The 20,265-nt window shown below is 33.3% G+C and overlaps 1 protein-coding gene across 1 annotated transcript in view; it reads left to right on the top strand.

Moving 5' to 3' along the window:
* The window catches only part of LOC136027684 (protein slit-like), a 184,324-nt gene that overhangs the window by 72,617 nt on the left and 91,442 nt on the right, over nt 1-20,265 (top strand). Inside the window, exons 12-15 of the mRNA XM_065705131.1 lie at nt 1,795-1,866; nt 9,822-9,893; nt 17,452-17,687; nt 19,334-19,550. Coding sequence (XP_065561203.1) covers nt 1,795-1,866; nt 9,822-9,893; nt 17,452-17,687; nt 19,334-19,550 — 597 coding nt within the window. The remainder of the gene's footprint in view (nt 1-1,794; nt 1,867-9,821; nt 9,894-17,451; nt 17,688-19,333; nt 19,551-20,265) is intronic.

The raw sequence follows: 20,265 nt of genomic DNA, 5'->3' as shown, positions 1-20,265 counted from the left end.
GATTAAAAGAAAAAAAAATTGACAGGATCTGTTGATGTTACTGATTTGAGCTCTTTTTAGCAATAATAATTTAACAAGCATGCTGTTAAAGCATTGTACAGTGTAAGGGGTCACCCATTCTCGAAAATCGTGTACAACAAGTGATGCACACCCTGTGTGTCGGACGCGTGCTACACGTAGTGTGAAGCGTTCTCTGCGAGCGCGAAAAACGTTTCCTATGATGGAAGTATGCCATTTGTGGCAAAAAAGTGGTGCTCCAGGGTGTACATCCGGTGGAGGAGAATGAGAGACTCCTTGATAAAATAAGGCGATATCATCATTATATAATTGAGTTGCATTTGCTTGCTTTTATTAATATTTCATTAGTATTATATAATAATGTTTTATTAGTATTAAAGGGCGTTTTTGGCAATCCACTTCAAGGACTATTTGTCTTTTAATTTCTTTTTGTATCAGCTATACTATATTATAATGTTAACATTAGATAATTTTGTAATGCTATTTTTAGTGATAATTTTTAAATATGACTCATATGCAACTCAAAGAGAATAAATTTTTTTTAAGATAAAAAAAAAATGATAAAATGAAAATGACAAGCCCTTTTCTATTTACCAAATTTACTGTTCTGGCTTTATTTAAGAGTAAAGCCTATAAAAGAAATGGAAAAAGTTTTCAGACCATGGTGTACACCTTGAGCTCACCCCCCTCAGTTTCAACTTTACCTTGCTTTACCTCCACTTCACTTCAACTTCACCCGTTGAAGCTCACACTTTTAGCTCACCCCTTCACCATCATGTTGTTTTAGAAGAGTTTAGTCTCAGTAATATTGATAAATTTATTTTCAGCATTTTGATACATGTCAGTTTCTGATAAATGTTGGGCGAGGAATACCCCAAAATAGGCCAATTTTGCACAAATTTGCTGGAGCCTATTTCTAGGAAATTCCCAACTTCCAAAAAGTTAGTTATTCCATAAACTGACTGGAGATCGGAAACTTTATCAGGGCACATCATTTTGCAGTCATTATGTTATTTATGCCCAGTTGTTAGTTATATATGCAGTTATTGATATAGGCCTACCAAATTCGTTTATGCTATTTTTCTTTAGTACTATTAACATTCCTTTGACGTTAGTATGTGTAAAGAACTTATTTTGGAGTTTCTTATGGAGAGTTAAGGCGTTATGGCTAATAAACTTACCACCTTGTAGCTTTTAAGGCAATTTCTAGCATCCAAGTTTTTTTTTTAATACTTTCAACGAATGCTGTGCTGCTTAATAACGAATACTAAAAATTTGTTTCTTGTAATATTGAATTCTGGCCAATACACTTGGCATTCAGTAATATTTTATTTTTTTTTTGTTTTCCTTAAAACCAACAAACTTTTTTATTTGAAGCATTTTGCTTGATCCGCTTGATCCGCTATTAAATCCGTTTGCCTCATAGATTATACTAATCTGTTTCTAATATGACAGTATTTTATGTAGCTATTGACCGCGTAATATTTTTATTCTTTAAATCTATTTGACGAGAACGTAAGTTTTCCCATTTGAGCTTCCGAGTTTGGGTTTATTTGCAAAATAATGCAAATATAGTGGCGGATGTAACACTCGTCTGTAATTGTAAGATATAGACGTAACACTTCTTATATATGTAACACGGATGTAACACTTATCATATATGAACATATAAGGACAGCTGCATCTACTTACTAATTTATCAACGCTTTGGGTCTAACCATGTAGCCTAGTTCTATGCATGCTCTTTGGTAAAAATACTTTTTAACTTTCTTCTAGGGATTTAAGTCACAATCAAATTGCTGTGTTGTCAAATAACACGTTTTCAGATCTTGGCATGCTACTATCGCTGTAAGTACTTTTCGCGCTGTTATATTATAGAAAAATAATAAATCCCTAATCTGGTGGCGGTCTTTCACTCAAGATTATCACTCTGGACTAATTTAATGACTGGCATCATAGTTTAAGCTGATAACTCTTGGTTATGGGAGTAAAAACGCTCATTAACGTTTGTCTAGGGATTTAAATCACAAGCCCCATTTAAGTCATTGGTAACTAAAAATCATATTGTGTGAGTTATGTTGAGTAGATGTTTGAGCTACGTTTAGTTCAGGGATTTTCAGATTTAGTTTTGGGACACCATTTACAGTTTATTGTGTCAAGTTAAAATATATCATAAAAATCTTTTCTATTTTCCCAGAAGATTTCACTTGAGAGCTTTGCTCCTATTTTTGCTAAAAAAAAAAAGAAGAAAAAACCTTACAAGAAAAAAAACTTTTTAACGAGGAGAATTTTGCAAGCGAAATGGAACGACAAAATAAAAACATATATTCCGGTATGGCGGCCAACGCCCTCCACCAAGCATAAATAGACTAACTTCAAACAAAGCATTGGCAAATAAAAAAATAAAATAAAGTGAAACCAGAAGAACACAAGAAAAGCAAATGGAAAATAAAGGAGAGAATGAATCGCTACTTTTATTTATATGTTTTTTCCGAATTCAGTCTCCTGTTTTGTATCAGTCACTACGATAGTTCGCTTGTTATCTTTTCTGCATTTTTTTTAACCAATGTGTTTATTCATTAATTGTTTCTATTTGTTGACTGCTTTTGGAAAGTTAGCCTTTTATTATTATTAGCACTAAAGACCGTTCAGCCTTCCAGCTGAAATGTCTAGTTTTCTTTCGTCATTCCATTTTTCTGGCTCGGTTGCATTTTCTGGCTTTTTTCGGTTGCATTTTTTTTTTGTTCTTGCAATCCTTTTCGTCTACTCTGCCATTTTTCGAAAGGGTGGTCTCTTTTCTTGCTAATGTTTCTGCTAAAATGATAATCAAATAGTAGGTTTTTGTGTATTAGTCTACTTATGTTTATTATCGCTTTATTTGATGCCTAAAATACGGTATCTTACGCTTTCATTTATATCTTAATATTCCCATTTACACTTACATCTGAAAACCAACAGATATTACGTCTGCTTCAAATCTTAATACTTGTATCATCATCTGCATCTTAAAATCTGTAATGCCTACCTGCCTAAGTGGAAGAAAGTCACACAAATGTTAGGAGATGATCGTCTCAAAGCCGGCAACAAAGGAGTTCAGAAAAACGATTATAAGGGAAGAGCCAAAATCTGAACCGTCTGATTGGATGGCTTGAAAGAACCTTGGGCAAACCGATAACCAGAAATAATAAATTGATAACCATAATTATCACCATAATCAAATATTAATACCTTTATCTGCATCTTAAAATCTGTTATGCCTACTTCTATGCGGAAAAAAGTCACAGGAACTAGATGTTAGGAGATGATCGTCTCAAAGCTGGCAACGAAGGGGTTCACAAAAACGATTATAAGGGAAGAGACAAAATTTGAACGGTCTGATTGGATGGCTTGAAAGAACCTCGGGCAAATCCATAACTAAAAATAATCAATTGCTAACCAAAATCAAATCTTTATACCTGTATCTGCATCTTAAAGTCTGTAATGCCTACCTGTCTAAGTGAAAGAAAGTCACATGAAGAATGTCACATAAATTTTAGGAGATAATCGCCTCAAAGCCGACAACAAGGGGCTCACAAAGGTGACTATAGGGGAAGAGCCAAAATTTGAACAATCTTGTTGGTTGGCTTGAAACAACCTTGGGTAAACCGATAAACAGAAATAGCAACTTCCTAACTGTAATCATCATCTGTATCTTAATGTCTGCAATACCTACCTGCCATAGTGGAAGAAAATTAGAGGCGAAATTTTATTTTTCATCCTAGAAGGTGTGATTTGAAGCATAGATGCCATTATGGAGGAACCTTGGGGGCATGTCCCCCTTGACTGATAATTCCTTTTGAACATATCTGTTTGTTCTTTTTGTGTGTGTTAGAAAAATTCTTAAATCTTAGATAGCTTACAAGTTGTGACAAATGTTCAAGGATAACCCTTGTGACTTTATTTTTACTATTAATCTTTTCAATTTAGTGATTGTTAATTCATAAATAAAAAGAATCAAACAGAATAAGAAGATGTTACAACTTTTATTCTTAAAAATGGCACTCGCAAGGAAACATTGCTAAACATGCCTTTCACATCAAAGAATAAAAGCAATTGAAAAAAGAAACTATACTAAAACACAGAAAAAAAAAACAATTAAAGACAATCAGAAAAGTAATGCAAGGAATAAAAAAATCAATAAAAATAATAAAAGAAAATCAGTTATTCATATATTTAAAACTTGAAAGACACGAACTAGCAGAGGAAATGAATTAGTGTAGGAATTGCTCAACAGAACTAATGGCGGGAAACTACTGAACTGAAGAATTGAACTCGACAGGAGGAACTACACAGGAACAGACGCCCATGAAATTTTGAGCACCAAAAGGATTTGAACTAATCTAAAATTTAAAGTACTGATTCAAAGGCTAAAATAGATGAGGCTAAATGAAGGAAACAAATAGCAATAAAACATTAAAATCAGTAAAAAAAATAAAGTTATCCTTATGTTTTGCCTCTCTTATGTAATCTATATATGTAAAAATAAGTTGTCTGTCTGTCTATCTGTCGAGTGACGTCATGTCATCATGTCGTCATGAAGTTAGTTGTCGTCATGTTTGTTATGACGATGACGTCATTAAAAGTATTTAAGAAAATCGTTCAAAGACAAATTTTTAATTGTAAGAAGATCGTGGACGGAAAAATGTTTAATTGTAAAATGACTGAAGAACCTTCAATGGCAACAGCCGAGGAAGCTGCTCAAAGAGTCTATGCCAAAAAACTTGCGGATGATAGAGAAAGTAAGAAAAGAAAGCGTGCCGAGGAATGACAAGAACAGCAAGAAAACAGGCTTGCGGCTGATAGAAAAAGTAAGAAAAGAAAGCGTGCCGAGGAATCACAAGAACAGCAAGAAAACAGGCTTGCGGCTAAAGAACGCAAAACCGCGCAGTTAGATGAAAATCCACCTGGACAGCGAGAGTCAAAACATATCAAAACTGAAAATGATAGCGATGATGATCGGGTTTGGGATTTTGACTTGGATAAAGTCATCAATGCCTACCAGATTTTAGTTAAAAAAACAAAGGTTCGGCGATATGTATTTCATAGTGACGCTAAAAAATAAAGAAGAAAAAGAAAACTGAAAAAAGAAAAAGGGTAAAAAACTAAAAAGAAAAAACACTCAAAGAGAAATTACAGACCAGGACACAAATGACGACCGGGACAGAGGGAATATAAACGAAAACCTGACAGTCTATTTATATGGACAGACAATGTGACAGCAAAGAATGTTGTATATTGGCAAGTTTTACGTAGTAAAAAATCTATATATATATATATATATATATATATATATATATATATATATATATATATATATATAAAAATAAGTTGTTTGTTTGTGTGTCTGTCTGTCGACTGACGTTGTATTTGTCCGCATATGACGTCTGAATCATTTCATCATATACCAATTCAAAAACGAATGTATTCAAGCCGAAGTAGCTGAGTTGGTAAAACGTTATGTTCCAGGTTCTAGGTCCGAGAGACTCAAGGTTCGAACCTTGGCTTTAGCATCAATACAAAAGAAGAAAAAAACTAAAAAAGGTAAAAACTACAAAAAAAAACTAAAAAGGAAATACTAAAAAAAAATAAAAAAAAATAAAAAAAAGGTAAAAACTACAAAAAAAACTAAAAAGAAAAAAACTAAAAACTAATAAAAAAACTAAAAAAACTAAAAACTGAAAAAGAAAAAAAACTAAAAAAGGAAAAAAGCTGAAAAATAAAGGAGAAAAAGAAAACTAAAAAACTAAAAATAAAAATAAAAATAAAATAAAACTAAAAAAGGTAAAAAAAAGGTAAAAACCAATAAAAAAACTAAAAAGAATAAAAGGAAAAAAACAAAAAATTTATTTCATCATATACCAATCAAAAACGAATGTATATACAGAACGGGACACGGGGAATATAAATGACGACCGGGACACTCAAAGAGAAATTACAGACTGGGACACCGGGACACAATGACGACTGGGACGTTTGTGTCGACTGACGTCATGTTTGTGTGCCGACTGACGTCATGTTTGTCGACTGACGTCATTATAAGGATTGAGCTGTATGTCGTGATGAAGTTGTTTGTCAACTGACGAAATTACAGACTGGGACACAAATGACGACTGGGACACATGGAATATACATGACGACCGGGACACTCAAAGAGATATTACAGACTGGGACACCGGGACACAAATAACGACCGGGACACAGGGAATATAAATGCCGACTGGGACACAGGGACACAACTACAACGGGGACGCCGGGGGGCAAACAACCGGGACACAGGGAATATAAATGACGACTGGGACACAGGGACACAACTACAACGGGGACGCCGGTGGGCACAGGGGGGATATATAAATGACGATGGGGACACAGGGAATGTTTGATTAGCAATCACCATCAACAAAGATCAGGGGCAATCATTAGAATAATGAGGTATAGATATGAATACGGATTGTTTTTCCCGTGGACAATTATATGTTGCGTGTTCAAGAGTCGGTAAACCTGACAATCTATTTATATGTACAGACAATGGGACAGCGAAGAATGTTGTATATTCGCAAGTTTTACGTAGTTAAAAACATACATATATATATATATATATATATATATATATATATATATATATATATATATATATATATATATATATATATATATATATATATATATATATATATATATATATATATATATATATATATATATATATATATATATATATATATATATATATATATATATATATATTCACAGGTGGGACACTGGGACGCAACTACAATGGCGCGTAACTAATATGGCGCGTAACGACTTACGCGCGCGGGGGGACTTGGGAGGCGCGAAGTACCCCCACCAACTAGGTGTTGGGGTGGCGCGAAGCGCCACCCCAACAGCTAGTTTTAAAATAATATTCTCTCTTATGTATCTTCTTTCTCTTTTTCTTCCATCTTCTCTATCTTTTTCTCTCTCTTTCCTCTTATTTCTTCTCCTTTCTCCCTCTCTACCCCTTTCATCTCCCCTCTCTCTTGCTCTCTCGCTGTCTCTCTCTTCTCTATTCCTATCCTTTTTCTTCCGTCTCCTTCCTTTTTTTTCTCCTAATCTTATCCTTCTAGCAAGCCAAACTTGTATCGATTGCTTTGGAGCTGAGCATAGTGTAAATAGAGTTTAGCAATTATATTTGTAAATGTTTATATATCATTTTGTAATTTGAATACTCCTGATTCTAACTTGGTAATTAAATATTCATTTAGACGAGTATTTTTTGATAATTTACTTTAAACTTTTTGTCTGTAAATTAGTTTTATTTTTACTATCATAACGTTGTTTCTTCTGTATTTTGCTGTAATTTTTATGGTTTTTTTTTGTGTATGTGTGTTTCGAAAATGAAGTAAATTTTTAGTTATTCACCAAATTGTTTGTTTTTTAATTTAATTTAACATCTTTGTCTTATTAAATTGTACCGAATATGTGCGCTCATTATATTTGGAGATTTTACAGCAATGTAAAAATAATTATTTTTATGATTGTAAAATTACTTCATTATTGATTTTCAACCAAGCTTAGATTGCTCACTGTTTGTTTTCTTCTTCTTTCCAAATAAGGTAAAATTTGGTTTACTGGTTTAATTACTTTTGGCGGAAGCTAGCAGTCTGTTTTTATATAAGATAATATTCTATTCATAATGCAACTTTGACGAAAGTTTAAAAAAAACGTACCTAATAAGTACTTTAAATTAAAAAAAAAAATAACCCAGCAAATTACCAAACGAAAACGAACGAAATACACTCAGTTATTTAAAAAACATTTAAACAGACTATAAATAATATGAGCGTCTTTTTAGTGAAAGGAATTAATTTGGAGTTATTGAGGGTTCAGTGTGCGAAAACATGTTTAAAAATTGTGGTAAGAAGACTAAGTTTAGGACGAAGAATTAAAGCTAGGCAGCAAGAAGGACGACCAATCGGATATATTAACTTCTCGAGGTAGCATCAGCGGTAAGGATGATAAATCAGCGAACCCCTCCTCCTCTTTGTCGTGTTCCATTCAATCTCCAGTAATGTCCCCCTCCAGACCAAATACTAAGCAGCATACCCTGAGATCTGTCCCTCCCATGAATTGGGTCATGTACAGTCAATACACCCTCGCAGGTCACTTCACTCCACTAAGATCACTTGTAGGCTAATTGGAAAAAAAAGTATTTACCCCGTCGTCCCTTCCACAAAAACAAAACCAGAAGTCACTTTATCCCATCCCAACGCTCCATGAAAGTTTTAACTCAATCCCCTAAGCTGTTCGCCGATGTAGGTATTTTTTTTTCGCAACTGAAAAAATTAGGAAGAATAGGAAAATAAATAATGAAGCGAGATTAGGATATTAGCAGTCACAGTAATGACAGAGTACAAGTATCGCTCTGTAGCGTGGGTGTTTTGGAATATTGAGGCAGGTGTGATAGATGTTATCCAGAAGAATTGCCAAAACAGGTGTTTTAGTCTAACTTTTTTAGGGCTAAAAAGGGTTAAGTTAGTTCAGTGACGCTTTGTGGCTGAAAGATGATAGGCTGTTGAAAATTGTGCTTTTTGAAAAATAGGCTAAATTAGTCTTTAAGTAGTTAACAATCAAGTCGATTAAAATGTTTTTTGAAGCTAGGATCTGTAGGCTTTGTATAAGCTAAGAATATGTAAAGGCTCTAGTTATAGCCTTTGATTATGTTAAATTATTAAATTCAAATTCTACTAAAATTTTACGCCATTCTCAGAAATATTATTATTTTTTTTTAGATTGTAAGCTGAAACAAGCTTTTATACGACAGCTTAAAATGAAGACAAATAAAGCTTAAAGTTTATTTGTCTGTAAAATAAAGCCTGTCTGTAATATATATATATATATATATATATATATATATATATATATATATATATATATATATATATATATATATATATATATATATATATAATATATATATATATATGTATATATATATATATATATATATATATATATATATATATATATATATATATATATATATATATATATATATATATATATATATATATATATATATATATATATATATATATATATAAAGCTGGGATCTATAAGCTTTGTTTTTTTGTTTTTTTTTTTAGCTAGGAATATGCATAGGCTAATATTCCATTAAAATATTAAAGTTAAATTGTATTAAAATTTGAAGCCAACTTTAAACATTTTACTTTTTTTTCGTTGTTAGGGCCATGATAAGTAATTTATAATGAATACCATCAAACCTTAAACTAGTCAACAGTCAAGTCAAACCGTATATTTGATCCTATGATCTATAGGAGAGATTTAGGCTAAATATATATATATATATATATATATATATATATATATATATATATATATATATATATATATATATATATATATATATATATATATGTATATATTATGTGTTCTATAAGTTTATAAGTTTAGATCTATAAGTATAAAAGATCTCTAAGTTTAGACTAACATTTAAAGCCAATTTTTAACGTATTACTGGATTTTATGTCTTTAGGGTTATAAATTACACCAAACTTTCAATAATACCCAGAAATAAATAATTAAACCGTAGATTAGCTAATAATTAAGTGAAACAAAACGATTGAAACTACAGTCTATATGTTTCGTTGAGCTCTGTAGGCGTAGGCTCTTTTCTATTAAAAGGCCAAAGTAAAATTTTATTATCACTGACGGCCAACTTGAGTAACGTTACTAATTTCTTTTGTTTATTTGTTTATTTTTAGAGTTATAAGCTACAACAAGCTGCAATGTGTTCATCGGGATGCTTTCAGTGGCTTAAAACTGCTTAAAGTTTTGTAAGTTTTTTTTGCTCAATTATTTTTAGAATCTTTATTTAGACGAATTTACATTATTATTTATGCTACCTATTTTAAGGTAATTTCAGATAATCAAGGCTCTGATAATTATTTTTATTGCGTTTTATTGTAGGCCTTGCCATTTTTTAGGTCACAATTGGTTAAAATATGTTTAGGTAACATATCTAAACATATGTTTTCCGTTCAAAATTACCCTTTCCACTGTAATAGGGAAACTTTCACCCTTCAGTACCCATATCTTAGGCTTAATTCTAATACATTCAATATTTAATTAATTCCAAGAGTAGAGAGACAAGGGAGTGAATTCCTTCCTGATTTGGTTTTAAATTTTCTCTCATCTGAACTTTAAATTTTCCTTGTGCTCTGTGGCCATTGGTTTCATATGATAACCCTTTTGAAAAAAAAACTGAAAACTAGAAAAAATTCACTTCAAGGCTCTTAGACATGATTAACGGCGTAATTTTCTTTAAGATCACAACCTTTTTTTTAGGATGCTTCCGTGTTTTTCTAAATATGCAGGTTTTCTTACGCAATTAATTCTTGATGAGTAAATTTGAATAAATCCAGCACTTTTGCGTTTAGCAAAGGTACATGGGGTTTTTGTTTCTATTTACAAGGATCTCTTTTTGCTTACCATGTATACAGTATACCTTTTTGCTTACCATATAGACAGTAAGGCGCCGCCCGGGTCAGGTCGAAGAAATAAAAGTGGTTCTAATGCCAAAGCCAAGGATTATGTAATAAAATGCAGAAGTCATTATAAGCAAAAAAAAAAAAAAAAAAATAGTGATCCACTGAGAGGTTTACGAACTCATTTTACCAACTTATCTCGTGAAGATATCTTGCTAATTGCTACAACTTTACTATGAGAAATATGCAATTATAAAGTTTTAGTATTAATTTAATAAGCTTAACTTTTTGTATATGAGCAAAAAAAGTTAATAGTATATGTATATATATATATATATATATATATATATATATATATATATATATATATATATATATATATATATAAAAATAAGTTGTCTGTCTGTCTGTCTGTGGATCAGGTGACGTCATGTTTCTGTGTTGACTGACGTCATGAAATTAGTTGTCGTCATTTTTGCTTTGCGGTGACGTCATTCAAGATATTTAAGACATTTGTTCACGGAAAAATGTTTAATTGTAAAATGAGGGGACGCCGGGGGCACAGGCGGGATATATAAATGACGACCGGGACACAGGGATTGTTCGAATAGAAATTACAGACCGGGACACCGGGACACAAATGACGACCGGGACACCGGGACACAGGGAATATAAATGACGACCGGGATACTCAAAGAGAAATTACAAACTGGGACACCGGGACACAAATGACGACCGGGACACAGGGAATGTAAATGACGACCGGGACACAGGGACACATCATTAGAATAATGAGGTATAGATCTGAATACGGATTGTTTTTCCCATGGACAATTATATGTTGCATGTTCAAGAGTCAGTAAACCTGACAATCTATTTATATGCACAGACAATGGGACAGCGAAGAATGTTGTATATTAGCATGTTTTACGTAGTTAAAAACATATATTTATATCTATCTCTATTCACAGGTGGGACACAGGGACACAACTACAATGGCGCGTAACTAATATGGCGCGTAACGACTTACGCGCGCGGGGGGGCTTGGGGGGGCACGAAGCGCCCCACCAACTAGGTGTTGGGGTGGCGCGAAGCGCCACCCCAACAGCTAGTATATATATATATATATATGAGAGAAAATAAAAAAAATAGAGATCCAGTGAGAGGTTTACGGACTTATTTTACTAACTTCATCACATGAAGATATATTGATAATTGCTACAACTTTACTATGAGAAATATGAAATTATAAAGTCTTATAATTAATTTGATAAGCTTAATTTTTTTCTTATATTATTAACTGGAGAGACAAAAAGCTGATTAAATTTTATTTAATAGATTTTTTTTCTTTATGTGTTTGAGTGTCCCCAAAATTGCTTAAAGATCTGATCCGGCGATGACGAGGTGCAATACGTATTTGGACTGAAAAATGTAGTCACAAACACATAGGAAGACATATTTTTCATTGAAAAAATAAAAGACGGTAAACACCAATAATGAATCATACTCTTATTTCAGATTGTTTCTGTTGAAAATACCTAGTTTGCGGATTTATTGATGAAAAATGACAATAGATGGCAGAATATGTTTTTTTTTCTCTTTAGATTGTTATATACTATTTAGATGCCTATAGACTTTGACTACAGTTTCAAGTAGCATACTGGTGCAAGTTTAAATTGAAAAAGTTACAGCCTTTTGATTTTTCTGAGAAATCTCAAATTCCTTCCTTTGGAATTATTTTTCTATTTTCTTTTGTTGTTATGGTCTATAGTAGGCTGCATAGCAGGGGTATAATACTGCATAGCAGGGGTATGGTAGTAATCTGATGCTACTTGCGCTACTGATGGTGCTCTACTACCAAGAATAACTGGAACAATTCTGGAGTCAACTTGACTTGACTTACCTGACCTAGAGCTCTTGTTAAGCAACGTAGCCAGTGTAGAGAGAAACAGACGTCAGCGTCGTTAGTCGTTTCCAGAGTGTTCTGTCCCGGGAGGGGGTCAGAGCTTCATTGAGGTTGATGTTCCTGGTAGTGAATCGACCGCCGACGTCTCTGCATCTTGTGTGTGGTCTAACTTCGGGACGTTTCCAGCCGGTTGCAGTTGGATCAAATTCGAATATGAGTCAGGTGGGGGTTTGAGTGGGCAGGCAAAGTAGATGACTGCACTAACGCAGTTAGTGAGAATCGAAATGCTCGGACAGGGATGGTAATTTAAAAGACCAAAGGATCTCCAGGTTCTGTACCCTGTTGAACCATCTAACGTGCTCGGTTTTGCGGAAGCGGAGGTGGATAGTGCTGGAATCTACACTGGAATCAATTTAAAAAAATTACTGGTATTTTTTAAACATGTTATTACTTTGGGAGGTTTATAAAATGCACATTAGTAAAATTAATATAAACTTGTAACAATAATAAAATATATAAATTATCGAAGAGGTAAAAACAACTATTGATTTCGTTTATATTTTTTTTTTGTCGAATTTCCGGCTTCAATAGGGAGCGCTAAATCGCGCTGACTGCTTTATATACCCCCATTTATTATTTTCAACTCCATAAACTTCCATGTGTCTTATTTTTTGTCAGTTGTAAAATACTCAAATCCTTTACGATTTATAATACTACATAATATGCTCACAATTATAGTACCCTTTAATATGGCAAAGAAAATATAATTTAATTTGAAAGTTCAAGGAAATCACATTAATTTGATCACTAGTCTGCTGATTTCATTCAGTTGAATAATTAACTTTGAACCAGTGACAGGACTTCAATTGCTGTTTAATTCTGTCTGTTGCTCTTAACTGCTTATTAAATTTAGCCTTCATCATTCATTTTGATAACTCAATTCAGCCAATTAAGTGGTTTAACATATATCCGAATTTGAACGAATAGTTTCATTAAAAAAGATAATTTTATGAAATCAGAATTCCGTGCCAATTAACTTTTTAGATTTCAATTAACGTAGCAAAATGATAAATCATATTTCATGATGTCCTTGCTAATTCTTTACAATGTTCTATTTTCGCTTTATAAGCTACTATACCATATTTGGCTTTGTTCCACTTATAATCATTGAAGAAACAGACTCGAAAACTTGTCGAAGGCCTGTTTGGATAAGGAACAAATCTATACGATGACCGAATGACAAACTTTTCTCTTTAACAGTTTTCATAAACCATAGCGGTCTTTTTGTTGTTATGAAATTTTTTTAACAACCAAAGTTAGTGGGTGAAAGCAAGCGTTCTTATTTGCCAATTGCATTTCAACTGCCATTCGCCGAAGAATAAATTTCGGCATCATTTGATAGATGTGACCAGGGCCAGATTTATATCTTCGGTGCTTCTAGGCCCAAGTGTTTTGACACACCTAGGTCTAATCAATTTTGTTTTTGGGGAGACACATATATTTCATAGATTGAGGGGAACATATATATTGGAGACATATATTGGGGGAAATCCCCAAAAATTCGGAGATAATGGAAGTCCTGAACTGAAGGCAAGTGATGGGCCAAAAGTAATTCAAGAGAGAGGTGATACCAAGCTCTTAGATGCCATTCTTGGGAGACTTCGACTGTTTATAGGCGACTACGGAATTCTTGTGATGTTTTAAAATCACTTTTTTTGTGAATAGGCATTGCAGCAGCAAAGTGTACCTGGCACTCTGACGATGAATCACATCAGTCCAGTTTTTGTTAAGAAAAAAAAATCGCTTAGTGTTTTTTTTGCCGTCCTCGGCATTATGCGCCCCTATAGGCCTAGTGGACCTATGCGTAAATCCTTGCCTGGGTGTAATGTAATTTATAAATTCAAAACTATGTGCCTTTTTAAGTGCAATCGAACATGCAAGACTGGGTTTTACTCAGAAGATCTGTGAAAAAAATAGATTGAAGCATTTTCACACGCATATTCTTGTTTTCTACCATTTACATAGCCTCTTTTGTAACCTCCTGAAAAAAAAAAAACTTAGTAGAAGTGCATGTGAAAAAGTGAAAAAACAAAATAAGAATCCTTTTGTTTTTGCTGTAGACGTTGTCCCTTCACCAAGGATGAGCAATTGCAAAAGTTTTTCTTTATTTACAGTTTTATCGAAAATACGTTGTCTAGAACTCCCATCATCAGTATAGTTGTCCCATCAATAGATAACATTAAAGATAAAATTTTCATTTCACAAATGTACGTTTATTTCTCTTGATGGTAGAATTGCTCATTCAAGAAGGAAGTCGTATACAGTCTTTTCCTTAATGAAATTTGCGGTCCAAGCGATAGCTGATATGCTGTTATTCATAACAATTTTTATTAGCTTTGCCCCTCTCTTTAAAAAAGTTTAAAGATGGCTCAAATACGCTTAATTGTCGCTGAAAGTATCTCCTGCGGTTGTCCATTTGATGTACATTTATAAAGACACATACCACTAATTGAAAATATCTATAGCAAACCCTATTTGTTAAAAAAATAGATGGCGGAAAAATGTAATCAAGCTTCGAAGAAATCTTCAGCAATGTGCTAACTAAGCAGCATTTCCAGTAAAACTGCTTAATTAAATTTCTTGTGACACGCTTCAGGAATGGTTTGGTGGGGTGGGGGCTTAATTGGCCTTTTAGGCCTATATTTAAGGGTATAAAGTGGCATGCATGATAGACAGCTCATGACATTAGCCGATTAGTAAGCTTGGTTGTGATGTAAAAGACAGTGAAAGAAACACAGCTAAAACCATTCAAAGCACTCACGTATGTAAGAAGGAGAGACGGGGAAAGAGAGTGGGGGGCTGGAGATTGGGTCTGAAACCATACACTGAAATTTTATTTTTCCAAAATTTGAACAACATTTTCTTCATCTTTCGTGTAAATTGTGTGTTTTTTTTAAAGTTTCATATCCCTAGTCGCCTATTATAGAGGAACTAGTTTTACCACACTAAAGTAGCAAATTGTAAATTTTTGGTTCCAATAGGTCTCAACCATGTATATTCCGTTGTTGAATTTTTTTCTATTTAAAAGCATTCCTGATTGGTTTCAGGTTCGTTGTGTAGTACTTGAAAATGTATTTTTTTTTCTTAATATGAAATCGGATACAGATAAGAGTTATTATTTCTTAATAGAAAGTTTACTTACTAGAGAACTATACACATACCCTATGAGAATCACGACATACCCTATGACCAAGCCCTCACGAAATTGAATTTGTCTCCACTTAAAGTCCGGCTTGAACACCTGATTCTGCAGTTTGGAAAATCCGTCCTACCCAATACGAGCTACCGATCACTTCTACCCGAACAAGTCCCTCCCAATAGTCGAAATCAGTTACAAAATGAACTTGTACCACCTAAAGTAAGAACTAATCGTTACGCCAACTCATTTGAGCCTTTATTTACATCGATTTTCAATGTTGAGCCGTCGTGCGTGATTTTTGTTTAAATATAAGATTTTGTAAAAAACTGAATTTAGCTATGCTACAATAGTTCTTAAATATACCGATCCCCCCCCCTCTCTCTCTCTCTCTCTCTCTCTCTCTCTCACTCTCTCTCTCTCTCTCTCTCTCTCTCTCTCTCTCTCTCACTCTCTCTCTCTCTCTCACTCACATCATTCGTGGAACAAATTGGTTGGTATGACCAAGATATCCACAAGATCTATCACCCTCCTTGCCCCAACAAAATCTGGTTTTTCTAGTCACACCTTTGGTTAGATGCCGCTATGATAATACTAAGCAACCGAACGGGGATAGTAATAGCAGTAGATGGCGAAATCCTAATTTTAATGTTAAGACTAATTTTTAGCTATACAGAAACTATTAAACCTCTTTCTTGTTTTCTATTCTTAATTTCATGTAAAGATTTGAAAGTACTTCATAACAGAAGTTTGGTTTAGTTACCTGTTCTCTTTGTTCCTCCAGAGCCTTTGGTGGCACATGCTATGCCAGCACGCCCTATGCTGGTAGCGCATGTGTTGCCAGCACATGCTGACAGGCGGCTCCTATGCTGTTCGCATAGGAAGACAGCACGGCTGTGATGATTGAAAGGGCGGGACGTGCCATTTTTGTAAATTTTCAGGAGAGCCAAAAAACAGGAAAAAGTTTGTCCATGGCGTATTTTTCTTGCTATGTTGTGTTTTTTAAAGTTTGTCCACGTCCAAAAGTGTCGTATCATCGTATTTCTCTTTTTTATCTTCGTAACGACAACACATACATAACTATCTTCGACCAAAATGGCATATATGTCCTTTTGATTATCACGGCCATCGGCGTTGAGGTAGGTTAAAAGTAGCGTATGTATCTTTTTTATTTTCGTTAAGGTACGTGATACGAAAATTCTGATTACACCATCCGATTCTTCGTGCTAAGTTTGCCAAAAGTATACTGAACTCATTTTCGACTAAAATTGTATATGTCGTCCTTTTGATTATCACAGCCATCGGCGGTGAGGTAGGTTAAAAGTAGCGATTGCATATTTCTTATTTTCGTAACGATACGAGATAGGAAAATTGTGATTGTACCATCCGATTCTTCGTGCTAAGTTTACCAAAAGTATACTGAACTCATTTTCGACCAAAATGGCATATGTCGTCCTTTTAATTATCATAGGCGAGCAGCAGCGGCAGCATCTCCCCACTCAGAAACTAACAAGGTTATACCCGTCCTTAGGTCACTGTTATGTGTACGCTGTAATTATTGTTATGAATAGTTAGGAAAGTTATGTCCGATTTTTAGTATGTCTTCTGTTCAGTGTGTACTTAGCGTTTATTTTATTGTGAAAATCTAAAATGTGTGCATCAGCCAATTTATTTAACCTTGCAAAGATTGATTTATTTATCAATAATATTAAAATATTAAATACGTATGATATTTTAGTCAGGGTTAGGCTTTCCAACGTGTTGGTAATTGACCTTGTAAACTGATCTCATATATTTTCTTTCAGATCCCTGCACGGTAATGATATTTCTCTACTACCTGAAGGAGCTTTCAAAGAATTAAGAAATTTGACCCACTTAGCTCTGGGATCCAACCCTTTCTATTGTGACTGCAATTTGAAGTGGTTGGCAGAATGGGTGAAGCGAGACTACGTAGAGCCTGGTATTGCCAAGTGTGCAGAGCCTCCTACCCTAAAAGATAAATTGTTGCTTTCAACTCCAGCTGAACATTTTCAATGTCGCAGTAAGATTTAATTTTTCACAATTTTCTATAATTTTCTATCTATAGAGCAGCGGTTCTCAAATATATTTGGACACTCTACCTCTTTTTATTCACAAAACATTTTAATTACTTCTTCTTAGCTACCGGTACTAAGTAAACTATAGCTAAAATATTAAACACATCTTAATTAAACAAATTTGCGTAACCCTAAGAAATTTTGCGTACCCCAAAGGGGTACGCGAACCACAGTTTAAAACCACTGCTATAGAGAATATATTTAATAGAGTAAAGAATATAGGACAGAAATTTAGAAATTCAGCCCACAGTCTTGAGGGACAGTTCCAAGAAGAGTCGGAAGGGGGGGGGTAAAAAGCGGTGAAGATCACACTGTATTTCCATTATAATCATCAAACAAACAAATAGAACAATAGAGAATCGACTCACCTCACTTTATCTATCAGTCCTGGTTGAACTTCATTGAAGTACGGATACTAGGGCTGTTTTATTTTTTTTTTTAATTTAGTTTTTTTTTAATTTTTTGTTAGTTTTAATGGTCGTATTTTATGTAAGTCTCTTTTCTTTTATATATTTGTGTTTTTTTGAGGACATAGAGTCGATGTGTTAATTCAAATTTTGTAATTCCAATGTCTTACGGAAAAAATTCCCTATTATTCTACTTGTTTATTTGTTATTTATAAAAGGGGGAGTTGAGTAATGGCAATTCTTGAAAATACGCGATTGTATTTTGTTGGAAAAAGTATTCATAAAATTATTCGTATTTCCAGTTTCATAGCCACAATAAAAATACATCGTTCCCTGGAACTAAAATTCCCTCAAAATGACTAAAAAGGATAGATATGAAACAAGAATATTGAGGGATAATAATAAGATATTCAATTCAATTGAATATATAATAAATCCGTATTGAGAAGTGAAGTATTGAAAGAGACAGTGAATCAAATTTTGTTTTGAAGTTTTGGAAATTTTTTAAGCTAATTAACACCTTGAAAATAAACGAAATAAACTGAGGATAAGCAATAGAAACGTAAGACATACCAAGGCTGCGTCAAGTGGGGTAGGGGAGGTGGGAGTTAATGAATCATCCCTAATTTTGAGAAAAATTGTTAATGTGTTTTTTGAAAAAAGCATAAATAAAATATTTGAATAAAAAATGAAAGCATCAGACATATCAAGGCTGTGTCAGCCTGGGGGGGGGGGTAATGAATATATACTCTTGTGTATTTCTAAAAAAAATTGTTGTTGCGTTTTTTTTTTAACAAAAGGCAAATACAAATACCTTGTTTTGGCAGTTGGAAAGTTTTAACAAAAAAAGCTTTGTTCCATGTAATAAAAATCTGTTAAAGCAAATTACCGAATATATACTCTAGTCTCAGTGAAATATTTTTAAAATGGACTTAATTCTACTTTTTAACTTATTAACACCTAACGAGTACTTATTAATTGGATTAATTTTGCGCTGAAATTAGTGATTTATTTTTATATTGTTGTAAATATATAATTTTTTTTATTTTTATCAGATTTATTAACACTATTTTTTTTCTTTTTGTCCAATTTCTATTTTTAGTGTTAGTTCAAGCTTCTTCTTCTACTTTACTTATTTATCGTTTCCTCTTTATTTGTGATTGTAAAGGTCAATTTGCTTTCAGAAGAAATACCAAATGAAATAATGGCAAAATGCGATGCATGTTATAACTTTCCATGCAGAAATGGTGCAAGTTGTGAATCAGTTCCAGAACGTGATTTCAAATGCAAATGTGCACCTGGATACCATGGACGCCAATGTGAACATGCCATCGATGCTTGCTTTGGGAACCCTTGTAGAAATGGGGCTACCTGCAAAGTCCTTGAAGAAGGCCGCTTCAGGTAATTTGTTTCTCTTGAGTTTTTTCTGTTATTCTCTTTTTATTATTTATGAAAAAAATTGTTATTTCAATCGAATGGTGTTATTTATAACACTTGTAATGTAATATTTATTTACTTGTTTGGGCAATACTTGCAGAAGTGAGGTTAGTGGCAAAGTGGTTGAAGAAGGCCGCTTTAATTTTGTTGCATTATTTGTGAAAAGTAGTTGTTCGTTTATTTCAAACAAATAATGTCATTTATAATATTTGTAGCCCACTATTCTTTCGCTTGTTTTTGAAATCTTTGTTGAAACGGGGCTACCTGCAAAGTACTTGAAGAAGGCTGCTTTAGATTTTTCTCATTATCATTTGTGAAAAATAAATATTCATCCAGTTTAAACAAATGATGTCATTTATAATATTTATAGCCTACTATTTGTTTGCTTGTTTTTGAAATTTTTCTTGAAACGGGGCTGCCTGTAAAGTTTTGAAGATGGCTACTTTAGGTTTAAAAAAAATTATTTTATTTGTATTGTTTGTGAAAAATAATTATTTGTTTATTTTTAAAGAAACATTTAATTATTTATTTTTTACGCAGAAAAATTTTATTTTTCTGTTTACGCGCAAAGTACCTGAAGAAGAAGAACGCTTCAGATAACTTTTTTTTTGTATTAATTGTTGTCTTAGCTACATATAGAGCCAATATAGCTGCCCCCCCCTGTTTTCAAAGTAAATCA

Source organism: Artemia franciscana, chromosome 5, assembly GCF_032884065.1.
Source record: "Artemia franciscana chromosome 5, ASM3288406v1, whole genome shotgun sequence".
Taxonomy (NCBI): domain Eukaryota; kingdom Metazoa; phylum Arthropoda; class Branchiopoda; order Anostraca; family Artemiidae; genus Artemia; species Artemia franciscana.
Note: the sequence above shows the minus strand (reverse complement) of the source record. Positions and strands in the feature narration are given on the sequence as shown.